The 20,672-nt window shown below is 52.0% G+C and overlaps 2 protein-coding genes across 2 annotated transcripts in view; one reads left to right on the top strand and one right to left on the bottom strand.

Annotated features, from left to right (window-relative positions):
* Positions 1–4,133, bottom strand: part of LOC306774296 (son of sevenless homolog 1-like) — a gene marked incomplete at both ends in the record, with an annotated part of 49,098 nt that extends 44,965 nt beyond the window's left edge. The window contains one exon of the mRNA XM_079264296.1: positions 4,125–4,133. Within this exon, the coding sequence (XP_079120422.1) occupies positions 4,125–4,133 (9 nt within the window). The remainder of the gene's footprint in view (positions 1–4,124) is intronic.
* Positions 4,134–4,603: 470 nt separating this feature from the next.
* On the top strand, positions 4,604–20,272 carry LOC306774295 (opsin-5-like; the record flags this gene model as incomplete). Its single annotated transcript, XM_079264295.1, has 6 exons — positions 4,604–4,730; positions 13,651–13,856; positions 13,930–14,029; positions 15,661–15,765; positions 15,859–16,082; positions 19,793–20,272. 6 exons carry the CDS (start codon positions 4,604–4,606, stop codon positions 20,270–20,272), a joined length of 1,242 nt encoding a protein of 413 aa, XP_079120421.1.
* Positions 20,273–20,672: the final 400 nt, after the last annotated feature.

The following is a 20,672-nucleotide window of genomic DNA, read 5'->3' as shown; positions in this document are numbered from 1 at the left end:
CAGGACTCTGGCTGCAGAATTCTGGATCAGCTGAAGGCTTTTCAGGGCATATTTAGGACAGCCCAGTAATAGAGAGTTACAGTAATCTAGTCTCGAAGTAACAAAAGCGTGAACCAGTTTTTCTGCATCACTCTGAGACAGAATGTCCCTAATTTTGGCTATATTACGTAAATGAAAGAAGGCTGTTTTAGTAACCTGCTTAATATGTGGGCCAAAGGACAGGTCAGGGTCAAATATTACTCCAAGGTTTCTCACTGTAGCACTGGAAGCTAAAGTAATGCCATCCAGGTTCATTACAAAACCGGAAAATTTAGCTCTGAGTTTTTCAGATCCAACGAGAATTACTTCAGTCTTATCTGAGTTTAAGAGGAGAAAATTTCTAGATATCCAAGTCTTTATGTCTGAGACAATTTTGTAGCCTATTGGGCTGATTTGTTTCATCTGGTTTAAAGGATAAGTATATCTGAGTATCATCTGCATAACAATGAAAGTTTATTCCATGCTGTCTAATAATTTTGCCTAAAGGGAGCATATATAGCGTGAAGAGTATTGGTCCAAGTACAGAACCTTGAGGAACTCCATGACTTACTGTAGTTTGGGAGGAGGACTTGTCATTTACATGAACAAACTGAAGTCTATCAGATAAATATGATTTAAACCAGCTTAACGCTGTACCTGTAATTCCAACCACCTGTTCTAGTCTTTGTAACAGAATGTTATGATCGACTGTATCAAATGCAGCACTAAGATCAAGCAAGATAAGTACGGACACAAGTCCTTTGTCTGAGGCCATAAGAAGGTCATTAGTAACTTTCACCAATGCTGTCTCAGTACTATGATGAGCTCTAAATCCTGACTGAAACTCCTCGCATAAATTATTTCTGCTCAGGTGGGCATGTAGCTGAGCTGAAACTATTTTCTCCAGAATTTTGGACATAAACGGGAGGTTAGATATAGGTCTATAATTTGCTATCACCTCTGGATCCAGAGATTGCTTTTTAAGTAAAGGCTTGATTACAACAGTTTTAAATGATTGTGGTACATATCCTGTACTGATGTGTGTGTGTGTCTGTGTGTCTGTCTGCGTGTGTGTGTGCGTGTGTGTGTCTGTGTGTGTGTGTGTGTGTGTGCGTGTGTGTGTAGGTGTGTGTGTGTGTGTAGATGTGTGTGTGTGTGTGTGTGTGTGTAGATGTGTGGGTCTGTAGGTGTGTGTGTGTGTGTAGATGTGTGGGTCTGTAGGTGTGTGTGTGTGTGTAGGTGTGTGTGTGTGTGTAGGTGTGTGTGTGTGTAGATGTGTGTGTATACCAGGCTGATGGTGAGGGGGTGTGAATGTGTTGGTGTGTAAAGGAGAAGGGAATGCAACGTGTCTCTGGGTGGGGGCGTCTCCTAGGGGTGTGGGGGCGGTGGGCCCTTGGTCTGTCTCTCCTTCTCCTGCCCCTCCTCTTCTTTGCCCCCCCCCACTTCTGCATGTGGTTCGTTGGTGCCTTCTGGGGCCGGTGGCGGCTCCTTTATTGGGGTTGCTGAGGGCCCTGGTTGTTGGGGCAGCTGCCCTTGGCCTGTCCTGGCCTTCGGGGGCCCCGGGAATGGGGGACGTGCCTCGTGCCGCAGGTGGCTCATCTTCTTGAGGGAGGGGCGCTTCCCTCGGGACCTAAATCCCCGGACCCCCCTCCTTCCCTTCTTCCACCACACAGGCAGGGCGTTGGGAGGTGGACACGTTGATCTGGATGGTGAGAGAGGCCATCAAGGTGGTCTCCATCGCTGCACCCAGCATCGGTTCACCTCCCAGTTTTAATTACACTTAGTCAACATAACACAAAAAACACACACTGACAACACATGGACATGTTTTGGGGGGGGGGCATGCAGTGTGCGGTGGGCGGGGCTGCTTTGGTGGTCCCGCTCCCAACATGATGTGGTTACTTCTTCCCAATTTTAATTGCAAACAACACACACTTCACAATCATTCATAAGCTGGGAGGGAGGGGGTGACAATGGGGTCCTGCCACGCCCCTATTTCCGGGGCTGTGCCGGGGGGGGTTGGGCGGGGGAGTGGTGCTGTTCAGGGGGCCTGGGTCTGGGCTGGCCTGGCGGGGGTGGGACTGCTGCTGGCCCTGGGTGGTGCTGGATCGGCTGCATGTGTGGAGTGGTGGGGGGGCGTTGACAGGGGTGGGGGGTAGTTGTGGGGCCCTGATCGGGGCCCTCCTATCCCCTGCTCCCCCGGGGGTATCTCACAGGGGACACGTTGGGAAAGAAAGGTGAGGGCGTGCAGGAGCCGATGGATGAAGTGGTGACTGAATGTTAGGGTAGAGGGGGGGGGGGGGGGGGGGGGGGGGGATCAGGGTGAAAGAATTTAGGAAAGTGGATGGCCGCTGGGATAGGAGGAAGGGGGGGTGTATGCAGATGGGTGGGGGTGTGTATGTGGGGTTATGTTGGTGGTAGGGGGGAGTGATGGGGTGGGTGTACAATGAGGAGTGTGAATGTGGATAGAGGGGTGTAGGGAGGTGTGTGTGTGTGTGTAGAGTGGGGTGTGTGTGTGTGTGTGTGTGTGTGTGCAAATGTGTGTGTGTGTGTGTGTGTGTGCGTATGTGTGTGTGTGTGTGTGTGTGTGTGTGTGTGTGTGTGTGTGTGTGTGCAAATGTGTGTGTGTGTGTTTGTGTGTGTGTGTGTGTGTGTGTGTGTGTATGTGTGTGTGTGTGCACATGTGTGTGCGTGTGTGCGTATGTGTGTGTGTGTGTGTGTGGGTGCGTGGAGGGTCTTGGTGCTCGGGGAGCGCTGCTGGTCCACTGGGGTGCGGCCTGGCTGCCGCTCGGTGGCGGTCTGGGGATCCCGGCCCTCCGTCGGTGTGGGCTGGGCCCTCTGCCTGCGGGGGTGGGGGGTTGCTTCTGGGCTCTTGGGGCCGTGGGGCCCGCGCTCTGTCTGCCCTGGGTGGCCGGTGCCCGGCGGGGCCGGTCCTCGCTGGTCCGGGCCTGCTGGGGCCTGTTCCCCCTGACTGCGGGGGACTCTGGCTGGGACCCCCCTCTGCCTCCTCCTGGGTCGGCGCATGGCTGGCTCCGGGGGGGGGGGGGGCGGTTGGGGTCTGCACCTGGGGGTGGCTGCCGATGGCCCGGGTCTCGGGGGTCCTCCTGGCGTGCCTCTTGCCTTTGTGTGGGAGGGGTCACACTGGCATGATCTTCTCTGAACACGTTCCACTCTGCATGTTCTGCATGTGACACAGTCACCGAGTCGTCTGCAGGTTTATTCACTAACAGCAGCTGGTTTTCTCATTTCTCTTTGTTTCTCATTTATATTTAACTTTTTACATTCATAGTTTAGTTACTATGATCTAAAGTTGGCTTGTATGTGTATGTATATGTGTTAATACTGGCGAGGGCGTATATGTTTGTACGTATGTATGTGTGTGTATGTGTGTGCATAGAGGTGTGTGTGTATATGTATATGTGTACATATGTATATATTTGTGTATATATATATATATTATGTGTGTATACGTGTGTGTATATGTATGTGTATGTATGCGTGTGTATGTGTGTGTATATGTATGTGTGTATGTATACATCTGTAGGTTGTTTTCTTTCTTTTTGTTTTTGGGTTATTTTTTAGTTGTTTTTTTCTCTCCCTTTTCTCTCCCTTTATCTCTTTCACTTTTCTTATGAGGTGTTTCTTCTCCTTTCTCTTTCTGTCTTTTGTCTGTCCTCTCTGGTCCAGCAGTACAAACTCTACAATTCAAACAACAATACAAAATAAACATAGAAATAAAATAAAAATTCAGAAAGTCAAGGGGATCATTATATCTATAAAGCTTCCCTTGGCAGAGAAAATTTGCTCAGCAGAACATCCAGACCATCATTCTGCTGCCTAAATGCTGGACAAGACAAAAAAAAAAAAAAAAAAAAAAAAAAAAAAAAAAAAAACTGGTTTAATCTGGTTTCACCTGGTCTTCTCTGTTTTTACTTGTTTCATCCGGTCTTGTCTGAGTCTTATTTAAGACGATAATTAAATGAAAGCTGTAAACCGTGAAAAGAAGCCACGCCCCCTAAAGAGGCCCAATAATCTGAGGGGTCAAAGGTCACTCAGTTATAGAGGATATTCAGTGTGATCACGGATCAGCTGATCAGGGGTCTGACCTTCAACATGGGTACTTAAGACTAGTTTGTACTGGTTCTTTATACATTGGTACCACAGTCAAATCTAGTTCAAACTATCATAATCATAATAATCTGATTGGCTCATATTTTAGAACCAGACCATTACCAGAGCCGACCTGCTTCAGAACCAGATCCAAGTCCAAGCGGAACCAGGATCAGAATGTCGGTGACAGAAACTGCATGCAGAAAGATCCGGAACGTTGCCAGAAGCAGAACTCAGGCGTGATCAGTCAGATGAGCAAGTCCCAATCTGTTCACCTGATAATCACTCGGCCAATCAGAGAGCCGTTTCCATGGAGACCTGAGCTGCTGGGGCCAGACTTCCTGCAGAGAATCTGAACCTGGATCAGCTGCTAAATTTATCTCAGATCAACAAGAGACGCCTCAGACAGCGTGTCACCTGGACCAGGACCAGGACTAGAGCCAGACCTGTACGACACAGCATCCAGCACCAGGACATGTCTCTGATCGGTGCCGGTCCAAGTGGACCATCTTGGAAAAACCACAACTTCAGCCTGGGGGGACGAGACCCCCCCCTGTCTGACCAGGGAGAAACCATCATCGGGGTTTACCTGCTGCTGCTGGGTGAGAACACACACACACACACACGAAGGTGCATGCTGCATCTTCATCATTGTCATCATCAAAGTCGTTTTGGATCAGAACCGTGTCGGGTTTGGACAAGGTTCTGATCTTTTTCTTTATTCATGTTTTTTCTTCTTTTTGATCTTTGAATTTTACTAAAGGTGATTTTATTTTATGTCCTCTCCGTCCTCTCCATCTTCTGTCCTCTCCGTCTTCTGTCCTCTCCATCTTCTGTCCTCTCCGTCCTCTCCGTCTTCTGTCCTCTCCGTCTTCTGTCCTCTCCGTCTTCTCCGTCTTCTGTCCTCTCCATCTTCTGTCCTCTCCGTCTTCTCCGTCTTCTGTCCTCTCCATCTTCTGTCCTCTCCGTCTTCTGTCCTCTCCATCTTCTGTCCTCGCCGTCTTCTGTCCTCTCCGTCTTCTCCGTCTTCTGTCCTCTCCGTCTTCTGTCCTCTCCATCTTCTGTCCTCTCCGTCTTCTGTCCTCTCCATCTTCTGTCCTCTCCGTCTTCTGTCCTCTCCATCTTCTGTCCTCTCCGTCTTCTCCGTCTTCTGTCCTCTCCGTCCTCTCCATCTTCTGTCCTCTCCGTCTTCTGTCCTCTCCGTCTTCTGTCCTCTCCATCTTCTGTCCTCTCCGTCCTCTCCATTTTCTGTCCTCTCCGTCTTCTGTCCTCTCCGTCCTCTCCATCTTCTGTCCTCTCCATCTTCTGTCCTCTCCGTCCTCTCCATCTTCTGTCCTCTCCGTCTTCTGTCCTCTCCGTCCTCTCCATCTTCTGTCCTCTCCATCTTCTGTCCTCTCCGTCTTCTCCGTCTTCTGTCCTCTCCGTCTTCTGTCCTCTCCATCTTCTGTCCTCTCCGTCTTCTGTCCTCTCCGTCTTCTCCGTCTTCTGTCCTCTCCATCTTCTGTCCTCTCCGTCTTCTGTCCTCTCCATCTTCTGTCCTCTCCGTCCTCTCCATCTTCTGTCCTCTCCATCTTCTGTCCTCTCCGTCCTCTCCATCTTCTGTCCTCTCCATCTTCTGTCCTCTCCGTCCTCTCCATCTTCTGTCCTCTCCGTCTTCTGTCCTCTCCGTCCTCTCCATCTTCTGTCCTCTCCGTCTTCTGTCCTCTCCATCTTCTGTCCTCTCCGTCTTCTGTCCTCTCCATCTTCTGTCCTCTCCATCTTCTGTCCTCTCCGTCCTCTCCATCTTCTGTCCTCTCCGTCCTCTCCATCTTCTGTCCTCTCCGTCTTCTGTCCTCTCCGTCCTCTCCATCTTCTGTCCTCTCCGTCTTCTGTCCTCTCCATCTTCTGTCCTCTCCGTCCTCTCCATCTTCTGTCCTCTCCGTCCTCTCCATCTTCTGTCCTCTCCGTCCTCTCCGTCTTCTGTCCTCTCCGTCTTCTGTCCTCTCCGTCCTCTCCGTCTTCTGTCCTCTCCGTCTTCTGTCCTCTCCGTCCTCTCCATCTTCTGTCCTCTCCGTCTTCTGTCCTCTCCATCTTCTGTCCTCTCCGTCTTCTGTCCTCTCCGTCCTCTCCATCTTCTGTCCTCTCCGTCTTCTGTCCTCTCCGTCCTCTCCATCTTCTGTCCTCTCCGTCTTCTGTCCTCTCCGTCCTCTCCATCTTCTGTCCTCTCCGTCTTCTGTCCTCTCCATCTTCTGTCCTCTCCGTCTTCTGTCCTCTCCGTCCTCTCCATCTTCTGTCCTCTCCGTCTTCTGTCCTCTCCTGTCCTCTCCATCTTCTGTCCTCTCCGTCTTCTGTCCTCTCCGTCCTCTCCATCTTCTGTCCTCTCCGTCTTCTGTCCTCTCCTGTCCTCTCCATCTTCTGTCCTCTCCGTCTTCTGTCCTCTCCATCTTCTGTCCTCTCCGTCTTCTGTCCTCTCCTGTCCTCTCCGTCTTCTGTCCTCTCCGTCTTCTGTCCTCTCCGTCTTCTGTCCTCTCCGTCCTCTCCATCTTCTGTCCTCTCCGTCTTCTGTCCTCTCCGTCCTCTCCATCTTCTGTCCTCTCCGTCTTCTGTCCTCTCCGTCTTCTGTCCTCTCCGTCCTCTCCATCGTCTGTCCTCTCCGTCCTCTCCATCTTCTGTCCTCTCCATCTTCTGTCCTCTCCGTCCTCTCCATCTTCTGTCCTCTCCGTCCTCTCCATCTTCTGTCCTCTCCATCTTCTGTCCTCTCCATCTTCTGTCCTCTCCGTCCTCTCCATCCTCTCCATCTTCTGTCCTCTCCGTCCTCTCCATCTTCTGTCCTCTCCGTCCTCTCCATCTTCTGTCCTCTCCGTCTTCTGTCCTCTCCGTCCTCTCCATCTTCTGTCCTCTCCGTCCTCTCCGTCTTCTGTCCTCTCCGTCTTCTGTCCTCTCCATCTTCTGTCCTCTCCATCTTCTGTCCTCTCCGTCCTCTCCATCTTCTGTCCTCTCCGTCTTCTGTCCTCTCCGTCCTCTCCATCTTCTGTCCTCTCTGTCTTCTGTCCTCTCCGTTTTCTGTCCTCTCCATCTTCTGTCCTCTCCGTCCTCTCCATCTTCTGTCCTCTCCGTCTTCTGTCCTCTCCATCTTCTGTCCTCTCCGTCTTCTGTCCTCTCCATCTTCTGTCCTCTCCATCTTCTGTCCTCTCCGTCCTCTCCATCTTCTGTCCTCTCCATCTTCTGTCCTCTCCGTCCTCTCCATCTTCTGTCCTCTCCGTCTTCTGTCCTCTCCGTCTTCTGTCCTCTCCATCTTCTGTCCTCTCCGTCCTCTCCATCTTCTGTCCTCTCCGTCTTCTGTCCTCTCCGTCCTCTCCATCTTCTGTCCTCTCCGTCCTCTCCATCTTCTGTCCTCTCCGTCTTCTGTCCTCTCCATCTTCTGTCCTCTCCGTCCTCTCCATCTTCTGTCCTCTCCGTCTTCTGTCCTCTCCGTCTTCTGTCCTCTCCATCTTCTGTCCTCTCCGTCCTCTCCATCTTCTGTCCTCTCCGTCTTCTGTCCTCTCCGTCCTCTCCATCTTCTGTCCTCTCCATCCTCTCCATCTTCTGTCCTCTCCATCTTCTGTCCTCTCCATCTTCTGTCCTCTCCGTCCTCTCCATCTTCTGTCCTCTCCGTCTTCTGTCCTCTCCATCTTCTGTCCTCTCCGTCCTCTCCATCTTCTGTCCTCTCCGTCTTCTGTCCTCTCCGTCCTCTCCATCTTCTGTCCTCTCCGTCCTCTCCATCTTCTGTCCTCTCCATCTTCTGTCCTCTCCGTCCTCTCCATCTTCTGTCCTCTCCATCTTCTTTCCTCTCCATCTTCTGTCCTCTCCGTCCTCTCCGTCCTCTGTCCTCTCCGTCCTCTCCATCTTCTGTCCTCTCCGTCTTCTGTCCTCTCCGTCCTCTCCATCTTCTGTCCTCTCCATCTTCTGTCCTCTCCGTCCTCTCCATCTTCTGTCCTCTCCGTCTTCTGTCCTCTCCATCTTCTGTCCTCTCCGTCTTCTGTCCTCTCCGTCCTCTCCATCTTCTGTCCTCTCCGTCCTCTCCGTCTTCTGTCCTCTCCATCTTCTGTCCTCTCCGTCCTCTCCATCTTCTGTCCTCTCCGTCTTCTGTCCTCTCCATCCTCTCCATCTTCTGTCCTCTCCGTCCTCTGTCCTCTCCATCTTCTGTCCTCTCCGTCCTCTGTCCTCTCCGTCCTCTCCATCTTCTGTCCTCTCCGTCTTCTGTCCTCTCCATCTTCTGTCCTCTCCGTCCTCTCCATCTTCTGTCCTCTCCATCTTCTGTCCTCTCCGTCTTCTGTCCTCTCCTGTCCTCTCCATCTTCTGTCCTCTCCGTCTTCTGTCCTCTCCGTCTTCTGTCCTCTCCGTCCTCTCCATCTTCTGTCCTCTCCGTCTTCTGTCCTCTCCGTCTTCTGTCCTCTCCGTCCTCTCCATCTTCTGTCCTCTCCGTCCTCTCCATCTTCTGTCCCCTCCGTCCTCTGTCCTCTCCGTCCTCTCCATCTTCTGTCCTCTCCGTCTTCTGTCCTCTCCATCTTCTGTCCTCTCCGTCCTCTCCATCCTCTCCATCTTCTGTCCTCTCCGTCCTCTCCATCTTCTGTCCTCTCCGTCCTCTCCATCTTCTGTCCTCTCCGTCTTCTGTCCTCTCCATCTTCTGTCCTCTCCGTCTTCTGTCCTCTCCGTCCTCTCCATCTTCTGTCCTCTCCGTCTTCTGTCCTCTCCGTCCTCTCCATCTTCTGTCCTCTCCGTCCTCTCCATCTTCTGTCCTCTCCATCTTCTGTCCTCTCCGTCCTCTCCGTCTTCTGTCCTCTCCATCTTCTGTCCTCTCCGTCCTCTGTCCTCTCCGTCCTCTCCATCTTCTGTCCTCTCCGTCTTCTGTCCTCTCCATCCTCTCCATCTTCTGTCCTCTCCGTCCTCTCCATCTTCTGTCCTCTCCGTCTTCTGTCCTCTCCGTCCTCTCCATCTTCTGTCCTCTCCATCTTCTGTCCTCTCCGTCTTCTGTCCTCTCCATCCTCTCCGTCCTCTCCGTCTTCTGTCCTCTCCATCTTCTGTCCTCTCCGTCCTCTCCGTCTTCTGTCCTCTCCGTCCTCTCCGTCTTCTGTCCTCTTCGTTTTCTGTCCTCTCCATCTTCTGTCTTCGCCGTCCTCTCCGTCCTCTCCGTCTTCTGTCCTCTCCGTCCTCTCCGTCTTCTCCATCTTCTGTCTTCGCCGTCTTCTGTCCTCTCCGTCTTCTGTCCTCTCCGTCTTCTGTCCTCTCCGTCTTCTCCATCTTCTGTCCTCTCTGTCCTCTCCATCTTCTGTCCTCTCTGTCCTCTCCATCTTCTGTCCTCTCCGTCTTCTGTCCTCTCCGTCTTCTGTCCTCTCCGTCTTCTGTCCTCTTCGTCCTCTCCATCTTCTGTCCTCTCCGTCTTCTGTCCTCTCCATCTTCTGTCCTCTCCATCTTCTGTCCTCTCCGTCTTCTGTCCTCTCCGTCTTCTGTCCTCTCCGTCCTCTGTCCTCTTCGTCCTCTCCGTCTTCTGTCCTCTTCGTTTTCTGTCCTCTCCGTCCTCTCCATCTTCTGTCCTCTCCGTCTTCTGTCCTCTCCGTCTTCTGTCCTCTTCGTCTTCTGTCCTCTCCGTCCTCTCCGTCCTCTCCATCTTCTGTCCTCTCCGTCCTCTCCGTCTTCTGTCCTCTCCGTCCTCTCCGTCTTCTGTCCTCTCCGTCCTCTCCGTCCTCTCCATCTTCTGTCCTCTCCGTCCTCTCCGTCTTCTGTCCTCTTCGTCCTCTCCGTCTTCTGTCCTCTTCGTTTTCTTTCCTCTTCGTCTTCTGTCCTCTTCGTCTTCTGTCCTCTCCGTCCTCTCCGTCTTCTGTCCTCTCCGTCCTCTCCGTCTTCTGTCCTCTCCGTCTTCTGTCCTCTTCGTCTTCTGTCCTCTTCGTCTTCTGTCCTCTCCGTCCTCTCCATCTTCTGTCCTCTCCGTCTTCTGTCCTCTCCGTCTTCTGTCCTCTCCGTCTTCTGTCCTCTCCGTCTTCTCCGTCTTCTGTCCTCTCCGTCTTCTCCGTCTTCTGTCCTCTCCGTCTTCTTTCCTCTCCGTCTTCTCCGTCTTCTGTCCTCTCCGTCTTCTGTCCTCTCCGTCTTCTGTCCTCTCCGACTTCTGTCCTCTTCGTCTTCTCCATCTTCTGTCCTCTCCGTCCTCGCCGTCTTCTGTCCTGTCCGTCTTCTGTCCTCTCCATCTTCTGTCCTCTCCGTCTTCTGTCCTCTCCGTCTTCTTTCCTCTCCGTCTTCTTTCCTCTCTGTCTTCTCCGTCTTCTGTCCTCTCCGTCCTCTCCGTCTTCTCCGTCTTCTGTCCTCTCCGTCTTCTGTCCTCTCCGTCTTCTGTCCTCTCCGTCCTCGCCGTCTTCTGTCCTCTCCGTCTTTTGTCCTCTCCGTCTTCTCCGTCTTCTGTCCTCTCCGTCTTCTCCGTCTTCTGTCCTCTCCGTCCTCTCCATCTTCTGTCCTCTCCGTCTTCTGTCCTCTCCGTCCTCTCCATCTTCTGTCCTCTCCGTCCTCTCCGTCTTCTGTCCTCTCCATCTTCTGTCCTCTCCGTCTTCTCCGTCTTCTGTCCTCTCCATCCTCTCCGTCTTCTGTCCTCTCCATCTTCTGTCCTCTCCATCCTCTCCGTCTTCTGTCCTCTCCATCTTCTGTCCTCTCCGTCTTCTCCGTCTTCTGTCCTCTCCGTCCTCTCCGTCTTCTGTCCTCTCCATCTTCTGTCCTCTCCGTCTTCTGTCCTCTCCATCCTCTCCGTCTTCTGTCCTCTCCGTCTTCTGTCCTCTCCATCCTCTCCGTCTTCTGTCCTCTCCATCTTCTGTCCTCTCCGTCCTCTCCGTCTTCTGTCCTCTCCGTCTTCTCCGTCTTCTGTCCTCTCCGTCTTCTTTCCTCTCCGTCTTCTCCGTCTTCTGTCCTCTCCGTCTTCTGTCCTCTCCGTCTTCTCCGTCTTCTGTCCTCTCCGTCTTCTTTCCTCTCCGTCTTCTCCGTCTTCTGTCCTCTCCGTCTTCTCCGTCTTCTGTCCTCTCCGTCTTCTGTCCTCTCCGTCTTCTCCGTCTTCTGTCCTCTCCGTCTTCTGTCCTCTCCGTCCTCTCCATCTTCTGTCCTCTCCGTCTTCTGTCCTCTCCGTCTTCTGTCCTCTCCGTCCTCTCCGTCTTCTGTCCTCTCCGTCCTCTCCATCTTCTGTCCTCTCCGTCCTCTCCATCTTCTGTCCTCTCCATCTTCTGTCCTCTCCGTCTTCTGTCCTCTCCGTCTTCTGTCCTCTCCGTCCTCTCCGTCTTCTGTCCTCTCCATCCTCTCCGTCTTCTGTCCTCTCCGTCTTCTGTCCTCTCCGTCCTCTCCGTCTTCTGTCCTCTCCATCTTCTGTCCTCTCCGTCTTCTCCGTCTTCTGTCCTCTCCGTCCTCTCCGTCTTCTGTCCTCTTCGTCTTCTGTCCTCTCCGTCCTCTCCGTCCTCTCCATCTTCTGTCCTCTCCGTCCTCTCCGTCTTCTGTCCTCTCCGTCCTCTCCGTCTTCTGTCCTCTCCGTCCTCTCCGTCCTCTCCGTCTTCTGTCCTCTCCATCTTCTGTCCTCTCCGTCTTCTCCGTCTTCTGTCCTCTCCGTCCTCTCCGTCTTCTGTCCTCTCCATCTTCTGTCCTCTCCGTCTTCTCCGTCTTCTGTCCTCTCCGTCCTCTCCGTCTTCTGTCCTCTCCATCTTCTGTCCTCTCCATCCTCTCCGTCTTCTGTCCTCTCCGTCTTCTGTCCTCTCCGTCCTCTCCGTCTTCTGTCCTCTCTGTCTTCTGTCCTCTCCGTCTTCTGTCCTCTCCGTCCTCTCCGTCTTCTGTCCTCTCCGTCCTCTCCGTCTTCTGTCCTCTCCGTCTTCTGTCCTCTCCATCCTCTCCGTCTTCTGTCCTCTCCGTCTTCTTTCCTCTCCGTCTTCTCCGTCTTCTGTCCTCTCCGTCTTCTTTCCTCTCCGTCTTCTCCGTCTTCTGTCCTCTCCGTCTTCTCCGTCTTCTTTCCTCTCTGTCTTCTGTCCTCTCTGTCTTCTCCGTCTTCTGTCCTCTCCGTCCTCTCCGTCTTCTGTCCTCTCCGTCCTCTCCGTCTTCTGTCCTCTCCGTCTTCTCCGTCTTCTGTCCTCTCCGTCCTCTCCGTCTTCTGTCCTCTCCATCTTCTGTCCTCTCCATCCTCTCCGTCTTCTGTCCTCTCCGTCTTCTCCGTCTTCTGTCCTCTCTGTCTTCTGTCCTCTCCGTCCTCTCCGTCTTCTGTCCTCTCCGTCCTCTCCGTCTTCTGTCCTCTCCGTCTTCTGTCCTCTCCATCCTCTCCGTCTTCTGTCCTCTCCGTCTTCTTTCCTCTCCGTCTTCTCCGTCTTCTGTCCTCTCCGTCTTCTTTCCTCTCCGTCTTCTGTCCTCTCCGTCTTCTCCGTCTTCTTTCCTCTCTGTCTCCTGTCCTCTCCGTCCTCTCCGTCTTCTGTCCTCTCTGTCTTCTCCGTCTTCTGTCCTCTCTGTCTCCTGTCCTCTCCGTCCTCTCCGTCCTCTCCGTCTTCTGTCCTCTCCATCTTCTGTCCTCTCCATCCTCTCCGTCTTCTGTCCTCTCCGTCTTCTGTCCTCTCCATCCTCTCCGTCTTCTGTCCTCTCCGTCTTCTGTCCTCTCCATCCTCTCCGTCTTCTGTCCTCTCCGTCTTCTGTCCTCTCCGTCTTCTGTCCTCTCCGTCTTCTGTCCTCTCCGTCTTCTGTCCTCTCCGTCCTCTCCGTCTTCTGTCCTCTCCGTCCTCTCCGTCTTCTGTCCTCTCCGTCTTCTGTCCTCTCCGTCCTCTCCGTCTTCTGTCCTCTCCGTCTTCTTTCCTCTCCGTCTTCTCCGTCTTCTGTCCTCTCCGTCTTCTCCGTCTTCTTTCCTCTCTGTCTCCTGTCCTCTCCGTCCTCTCCGTCTTCTGTCCTCTCTGTCTTCTCCGTCTTCTGTCCTCTCTGTCTCCTGTCCTCTCCGTCCTCTCCGTCTTCTGTCCTCTCTGTCTCCTGTCCTCTCTGTCTTCTCCGTCTTCTGTCCTCTCTGTCTTCTCCGTCTTCTGTCCTCTCTGTCTCCTGTCCTCTCTGTCTTCTCCGTCTTCTGTCCTCTCTGTCTCCTGTCCTCTCCGTCCTCTCCGTCTTCTGTCCTCTCTGTCTCCTGTCCTCTCTGTCTTCTCCGTCTTCTGTCCTCTCCGTCCTCTCCGTCTTCTGTCCTCTCCGTCTTCTGTCCTCTCCGTCCTCTCCGTCTTCTGTCCTCTCCGTCCTCTCCGTCTTCTGTCCTCTCCGTCTTCTGTCCTCTCCGTCCTCTCCGTCTTCTGTCCTCTCCGTCTTCTTTCCTCTCCGTCTTCTCCGTCTTCTGTCCTCTCCGTCTTCTCCGTCTTCTGTCCTCTCTGTCTCCTGTCCTCTCCGTCCTCTCCGTCTTCTGTCCTCTCTGTCTCCTGTCCTCTCCGTCCTCTCCGTCTTCTGTCCTCTCTGTCTTCTCCGTCTTCTGTCCTCTCTGTCTTCTTCGTCTTCCCTCTCCTCTCGGTCCTGTGCGTCCTCTCTGTCCCCATCCAGGCTGGATGTCCTGGTTCGGGAACAGCATAGTCCTCTTTGTCCTCTACAGACAGAGGACGTCCCTGCAGCCCAGCGACTACCTGACCTTCAACCTGGCCGTCTCTGATGCCAGCATCTCCGTCTTTGGCTACTCCAGAGGAATAATTGAGATCTTCAACGTCTTTCAGGACAGCAGCTTCTTTATCTCCTCCATCTGGACCTGCCAGGTATGGCAAGGTTCTGTTCTGTTGTGGGTCGGTGTCCAGAGTCTCTGTGGTTCTGACGGGTTCTGTTCTGCAGGTGGACGGGTTCTTTACACTGCTGTTTGGCCTGAGCAGCATCTACACGCTGACAGTGATCAGCATCACCCGCTACTTCAAAGGATGTCACCCAGGCCAAGGTCCAACAGAACCCCACACACCCTATCCTTATCACCAGAATCAGAACCAAGTCCAAAAGCTGGTCCAAATAGATGTTTAGCATCCCTCCTGCTCCACCATGCTGTGGATGGAGTGATGGATGCAGGATGTGAGTCAGCATGGTCTTTCAAACAGAAGGTGCTCTGAAACCTCCATGATTGTGGATCTTTAGAACCTTGTTTCCACCAGCAGGTTCGAGTCACGATGGCTTGGTTGTTATTCCTGATTCTGGAGCGTTTCCATGGCAACTGTATCCTTACAGCCGGGTATCAGTCGGGTCACCGAGTACAGCATGTCATCGTGCTGCGATGCCTGGGTGGACTGCTGGACGTCCAGCAGCTTCATTCATTGGACACAATAAATCCCATCAGTCCATCTGTCCATCAGTCCATCTGTCCATCTGTCCATCTGTCCGTCTGCCCATGAGTCCATCAGTCCATCTGTCCGTCTGCCCATGAGTCCATCAGTCCATCTGTCCGTCTGCCCATGAGTCCATCAGTCCATCTGTTAGACTGTCCATGAGTCCATCATTCCATCTGTCCATCATTCCATCTGTCCATCTGTCCATCAGTCCATGAGTCCATCATTCCATCTGTCCATCATTCCATCTGTCCATCTGTCCATCAGTCCATGAGTCCATCAGTCCATGAGTCCATCTGTCACTCAGTCTATCAGTTCATCTGTCCATCAGTCTATGAGTCCATCTCTCCCTCGGTCTATCTGTCCATCAGTTCATCTGTCTATCAAACCATGAGTCCATCTGTCCATCTGTCCATCTGTCCATCGGTCCATCTGTCCATGAGTCCATCTGTCCATCAGTCTATCGGTCCAACTGTCCATCATTCTATGAGTTCATCTGTCCATCGGTCTATCTGTCCATCAGTTCATCTGTCTATCAAACCATGAGTCCATCTGTCCATCTGTCCATGAGTCCATCAGTCCATCTGTCCGTCTGCCCATGAGTCCATCAGTCCATCTGTTAGACTGTCCATGAGTCCATCAGTCCATCTGTTAGACTGTCCATGAGTCCATCAGTCCATCTGTTCATCTGTCCATGAGTCCATCTGTCCATCAGTCTATCTGTCCATCTGTCCATGAGTCCATCTGTCCATCAATCCATCTGTCCATGAGTCCATCTGTCCATCAATCCATCTGTCCATTAGTCCATCAGTCCATCTGTTAGACTGTCCATGAGTCCATCAGTCCATCTGTTAGACTGTCCATCTGTCCATGAGTCCATCTGTCCATCAATCCATCTGTCCATGAGTCCATCTGTCCATCAATCCATCTGTCCATTAGTCCATCAGTCCATGAGTCCATCTTTCCATCAGTTCATCTGTCCATCTGTCCATGAGTCCATCTGTCCATCTGTCTATCAGCTCATCAGTCCTTCTATCCATCAACCCTTCTGTCCTTCTGTCAATCTGAGACACTTAAATGCTTTGTTTATATTTAGTCATCCCAAAGAAGTCAAACCAGAAAAAGGTCCTTCATGGGTCTTATTTTCCATCAGATATTAAAACGTCTCAGTGTTGTCATGTGACATGATGTCTACCCCTCACCCCCCCTCCACTTGTGTGAACCTGAACTGGGTCTTGTCTTTTGGTTTCAGCTCACCGTATCACCAGAACTGGTGTGTTTGTGTGTCTGCTCTTCATCTGGGTCACAGCCGGATTCTGGTCTGGAGCACCGCTGCTGGGCTGGGGAAGCTACACAGGCAGGTGCCTCCCCCTCCCACTCTCACTCCATATTCTGGTCTTATTCAGTCCCACCCACCCTTACCCTGTCAATCTTTGTGGTTCTCCTACAGATCGGGGGTATGGTACCTGTGAGATTGACTGGGCCAAAGCCAACTACTCCAGTCTGTACCGGTCCTACATCGTCTCCATCTTCATCTTTTGCTTCTTCGTCCCCGTCCTCATCATGCTGTTCTGCTATGTGTCCATCATCAACACGGTGAAGAGGGGTAACGCCCTGACGGCGGAGGGTGACCTGACCGACCGCCAGAGGAAGATTGAGAGAGATGTCACCATTGTAAGTCTTTGCAGGTTCCAGTGTTTGACAGAATTTAAAGGTTTCTATCATATGTAGACATAAGATTTTATGCGTTTCTAAAGGTTCTATAGGTTCCACATGCTCTCCATCCAAACTATTTTATGCTGCTCTTCCAAAATTTAGCTGCGAGGGCAGCAGCGTAAGCAGGGAAGCCCAGACTTCCCTCTCCCCAGCCACATTTGCCAACTCTGCGGGGGGGATCTCGAGGCGTTCCCAGGCCAGCCGAGAGATATAATCCCTCCAGCGTGTCCTGGGTCTTCCCCGGGGTCTCCTCCCAGAGGGACGTGCCTGGAACACCTCACCAGGGAGGTCCAGGAGGCATCCTGACCAGATGCCCGAGCCACCTCAACTGGTTCCTCTCGATGCTGATTCTCATCCCAGCCGCTTCACACTCGGCCGCGAATCGCTCAAACGAGAGCTGGAGATCACGACCAGATGAAGCCAACAGGACCACGTTATCCGCAAAAAGCAGGGACCCAATCCTGAGGCCACCAAGTCGGATCCCCTCAACACCTCGGCTGCACCTAGAAATTCTGTCCATATAAGTTATGAACAGAATCGGTGATAAAGGGCAGCCTTGGCGGAGTCCAACCCTCACCGGAAACGAATCCGACTTACTACCGGCAATGTGGACCAAGCTCTGACACCTGTCGTACAGGGACCGGACAGCTCGTACAAGGGGGTCCAGTACCCCATACTCCCGGAGTACCCCCCACAGGAGCCCCCGGGGGACACTGCAACTACAACTTTATTTATATAGCACTTTTAACACAACCACAGTCGACCAAAGTGCTGTACAGAATAAAACAGAGATAATGATCATAATACAGAGTGCAAAAACATATAAAATTTCTAAAACTGGTAGAATCATGATAAAAACAGTCAGATTAATAATGTCAACATCTCAGGTGGTGTTAAAAGCCAGTGAGAACAGGTGGGTTTTAAGACGTGATTTAAAAACAGGTACAGAAGAGGCCTGTCGGATGTGCAAAGGCAGCTTGTTCCATAGTTTTGGAGCTGCAACTGAGACGGCTCTGTCCCCTCTGAGTTTACGGTGGGCGTTTGGTACACTCAGGAGGTGCTGGTCAGCCGACCTGAGTGACCGCATCGGAGAGTAAGGGCACAACAACTCAGAGAGGTAGAGGGGGGCAACATCATTCAAACATTTAAAAACAAATAAAAGAAGTTTAAAATGGATCCTAAAATGCACGGACAGCCAGTGAAGAGACGATAAAACTGGGGTGATGTGCTCATATTTACGAGTGCCAGTTAAAAGACGTGCAGCAGCATTTTGTACAAGCTGCAGGCGAGTAAGTGCGGACTGGCTTCCACCAAAGTAAAGTGCATTGCAGTAATCCAGCCGTGTGGTGACAAAGGCGTGGATCACTGTTTCAAGGTGCTGTCGTGATAAAAAGTGCTTTACTTTGGCTAGCTGCCTTAGGTGGTAGAAACTGGACTTGACCACAAAGCGAATCTGACTGTCCAACTTAAAGTCACTGTCCATTTTAAAACCAAGGTTCCTGATTTCAGTTTTTGAATATTTAGTTAGTGTTTCTAGGCCCACAGTCGCAACTCCATTACTGGGACCAACAACCAAAACCTCAGTCTTTGAATTATTGAAATGGAGGAAGTTTAACGCCATCCAATCTTTAATGTCACGCAGGCATTTTTGTAGTGTACTGACAGAGAAATTGCCTTTCTTTTTAAGTGGGACACAACTTTGACAATCATCTGCATAACAATGAAAAGCAATGCCATGTTTCCTTAAAATAAAGCCCAGGGGAAGCAGATATAAAGAAAAAAGGGTGGGGGCCAAAATTGAACCCTGTGGAACCCCCATAGGACAAGGGGGCAGAGGACGACTCACAGTCTCCCAGACGGACAGAGAAAGTTCTACCCTTTAAGTAGGACCTAAACCACTCAAGGGCTACGCCCTTAATGCCCACAAGGTGCTCTAACCGGGAGATTAAAATATTGTGTTCCACTGTATCGAATGCAGCGGTTAGGTCCAGCTATACAAGGGCCACACAATCACCAGCATCACAAGCTAAGAAAATGTCATTAAAAACTTTTAAAAGTGCAGATTCTGTGCTGTGCATAGCTTTAAAACCAGATTGGAAGACCTCCAGCAGATTGTTCTTATTTAAAAATGTGGTCAACTGTGTGAGAATAATTTTCTCTAAATTTTTAGATAATAACAGCAGCTTGGAGATTGGTCTGAAGTTATTAAGGTTACTGGCATCTAGACCGGGTTTTTTCATAAGGGGCTCCACTACAGCATGCTTAAAATTAGCAGGAACTACTCCTGAGGTTAGACACGGTCGAATGCCTTCTCCAGGTCCACAAAGCACATGTAGACTGGTTGGGCAAACTCCCATGCCCCCCCCAGGACCCCAGAGAGGGTATAGAGCTGGTCCACTGTTCCACGACCAGGACAAAAACCACACTGCTCCTCCTCAATCCGGGATTCGACTATCCGGCGAACCCTCCTCTCCAGGACCCCTGAATAGACCTTACCAGGGAGGCTGAGGAGTGTGATTCCCCTGTAATTGGAACACACCCTCCGGTCCCCCTTCTTGAAAAGGGGGACCACCACCCCAGTCTGCCAATCCAGCGGTACTGTCCCCGATGTCCACGCGATGCTGCAGAGGCGTGTCAGCCAGGACAGCCCCACAGCATCCAGAGCCTTAAGGAACTCCGGGCGGATCTCATCCACCCCCGGGGCCTTGCCGCCAAGGAGCTTTTTGACCACCTCAGCGACTTCAGCCCCAGAGATAGGAGAGTCCACCCCTGAGTCCACCAGCTCTGCTTCCTCATCGGAAGACGTGTTGGTAGGATTGAGGAGGTCTTCGAAGTATTCCTTTCACCGACCCACAACGTCCCGAGTTGAGGTCAGCAGCTCCCCACCTCCACTGTACACAGTGTTGATGGAGCACTGCTTCCCCCTCCTGAGACGCCGGATAGTGGACCAGAATCTCCTCGAAGCCGTCCGGAAGTCTTTCTCCATGGCCTCGCCGAACTCCTCCCATGCCCAAGTTTTTGCCTTGGCGACAGCCGAAGCCGCATGCCGCTTAGCCTGTCGGTACCCATCAGCTGCCTCCAGAGTCCCACAGGCCAAGAAGGCCCGATAGGACTCCTTCTTCAGCTTGATGGCATCCCTCACTGCTGGTGTCCACCAACGAGTCCTGGGATTACCGCCACGACAGGCACCAACGACCTTACAGCCACAGCTCCGGCCGGCCGCCTCAGCAATAGAGGCACGGAACACAGCCCATTCAGACTCAACGTCCCCCGCCTCACTCGGGACATGGTTGAAGCTCTGCTGAAGGTGGGAGTTGAAGCTCGCTCTGACGGGGGACTCAGCCAGACGTTCCCAGCAGACCCTCACAACACGTTTGGACCTTGCACTTTTTTTGTGTGTTTTATAAGTTCCAGTGTTCTACAGGTTCTATGACTTCCACTTTTCTACAGATTTTATAACTCCCAGGGTTCTATGTGTTCTATAAATTCCACAGGTTTTATACTGAAGTTCCTATGTTCTTTAGGTTCTATAAGTTCCATGAGTTCTACAGGTTCAGATTCAATGGGTTTAATTTCTCCAAGTTAGGGCTCTGCAGGCGCAGGTTCTCAAGGCTCTCCATCTTTTACAGTTGTAATCAGAACTGTCTTTGTCCCTGTGTGTCATTCAGGTCTCCATAGTGATCTGCACGGCCTTCATCCTGGCCTGGTCTCCGTATGCTGTGGTTTCCATGTGGTCTGCCTGGGGGTTCCACGTTCCCAACCTCACGAGCATCTTCACCCGCCTTTTTGCCAAGTCTGCCAGCTTCTACAACCCACTGATCTACTTTGGTCTCAGCTCAAAGTTCAGGAAGGACGTGGCGATCCTGCTGCCCTGTGCCGGTGACGCCAGAGACTCTGTTAGACTGAGGCGGTTCAAGCCAAAGGCTGACGGCCGGCTTGCCACAGGAGGCGGAGCCAGACTCAAAGTGTCTCTGAAGCGGCCCGAGAAGAAGTACTCCCCCATCTGTCGGCCCCCCTTGGCCACAACGCCAGACTCGGGCATGGGGAGTCCGCCCAACACGCCGCCGCACATCAACAAAGAGGTGTTCTATATTAATGTGCCCGGCCAATCAGAGACCACCTCTGAGTTTGAATGTGTGAGACTGTAGTGGACCCAGTAGACCAGGTTCTGATGTAAAACTGGAGAAAGTTTCTTTCATTCTTGACAATTTAAAAAAAAATTATTCTTCATTTCAACAACCTCAGATGATTAAATCTCTGGACCAGGTTTAAACCTATTTCTAAACCCAGACCAGTTCCTAACCCAGACTGAAATTAAACCTGGACTGGTTTCATCATGACTCTGATATGAAGCATTGGGTGTCTGAAGGGGACCGGGTGTGCAGGTTCTGTGTTGTTATATGTTACCTCGTCACCAGCTGATCCATAGCATGGACCACTAGACCCAACATTAGAACCAGAATCAGGGAGGTAAGTTTGAAGATAATCTGAAGGTAGACAGGAGGTCTGCTTCCTTAAGTCAGACTGGGACCTGGTTCTAGTTCCTGG

The sequence above is a fragment of the Telmatherina bonti genome, assembly GCF_933228915.1.
Source record: "Telmatherina bonti genome assembly, chromosome: 3".
NCBI lineage: Eukaryota > Metazoa > Chordata > Actinopteri > Atheriniformes > Telmatherinidae > Telmatherina > Telmatherina bonti.
Note: the sequence above shows the minus strand (reverse complement) of the source record. Positions and strands in the feature narration are given on the sequence as shown.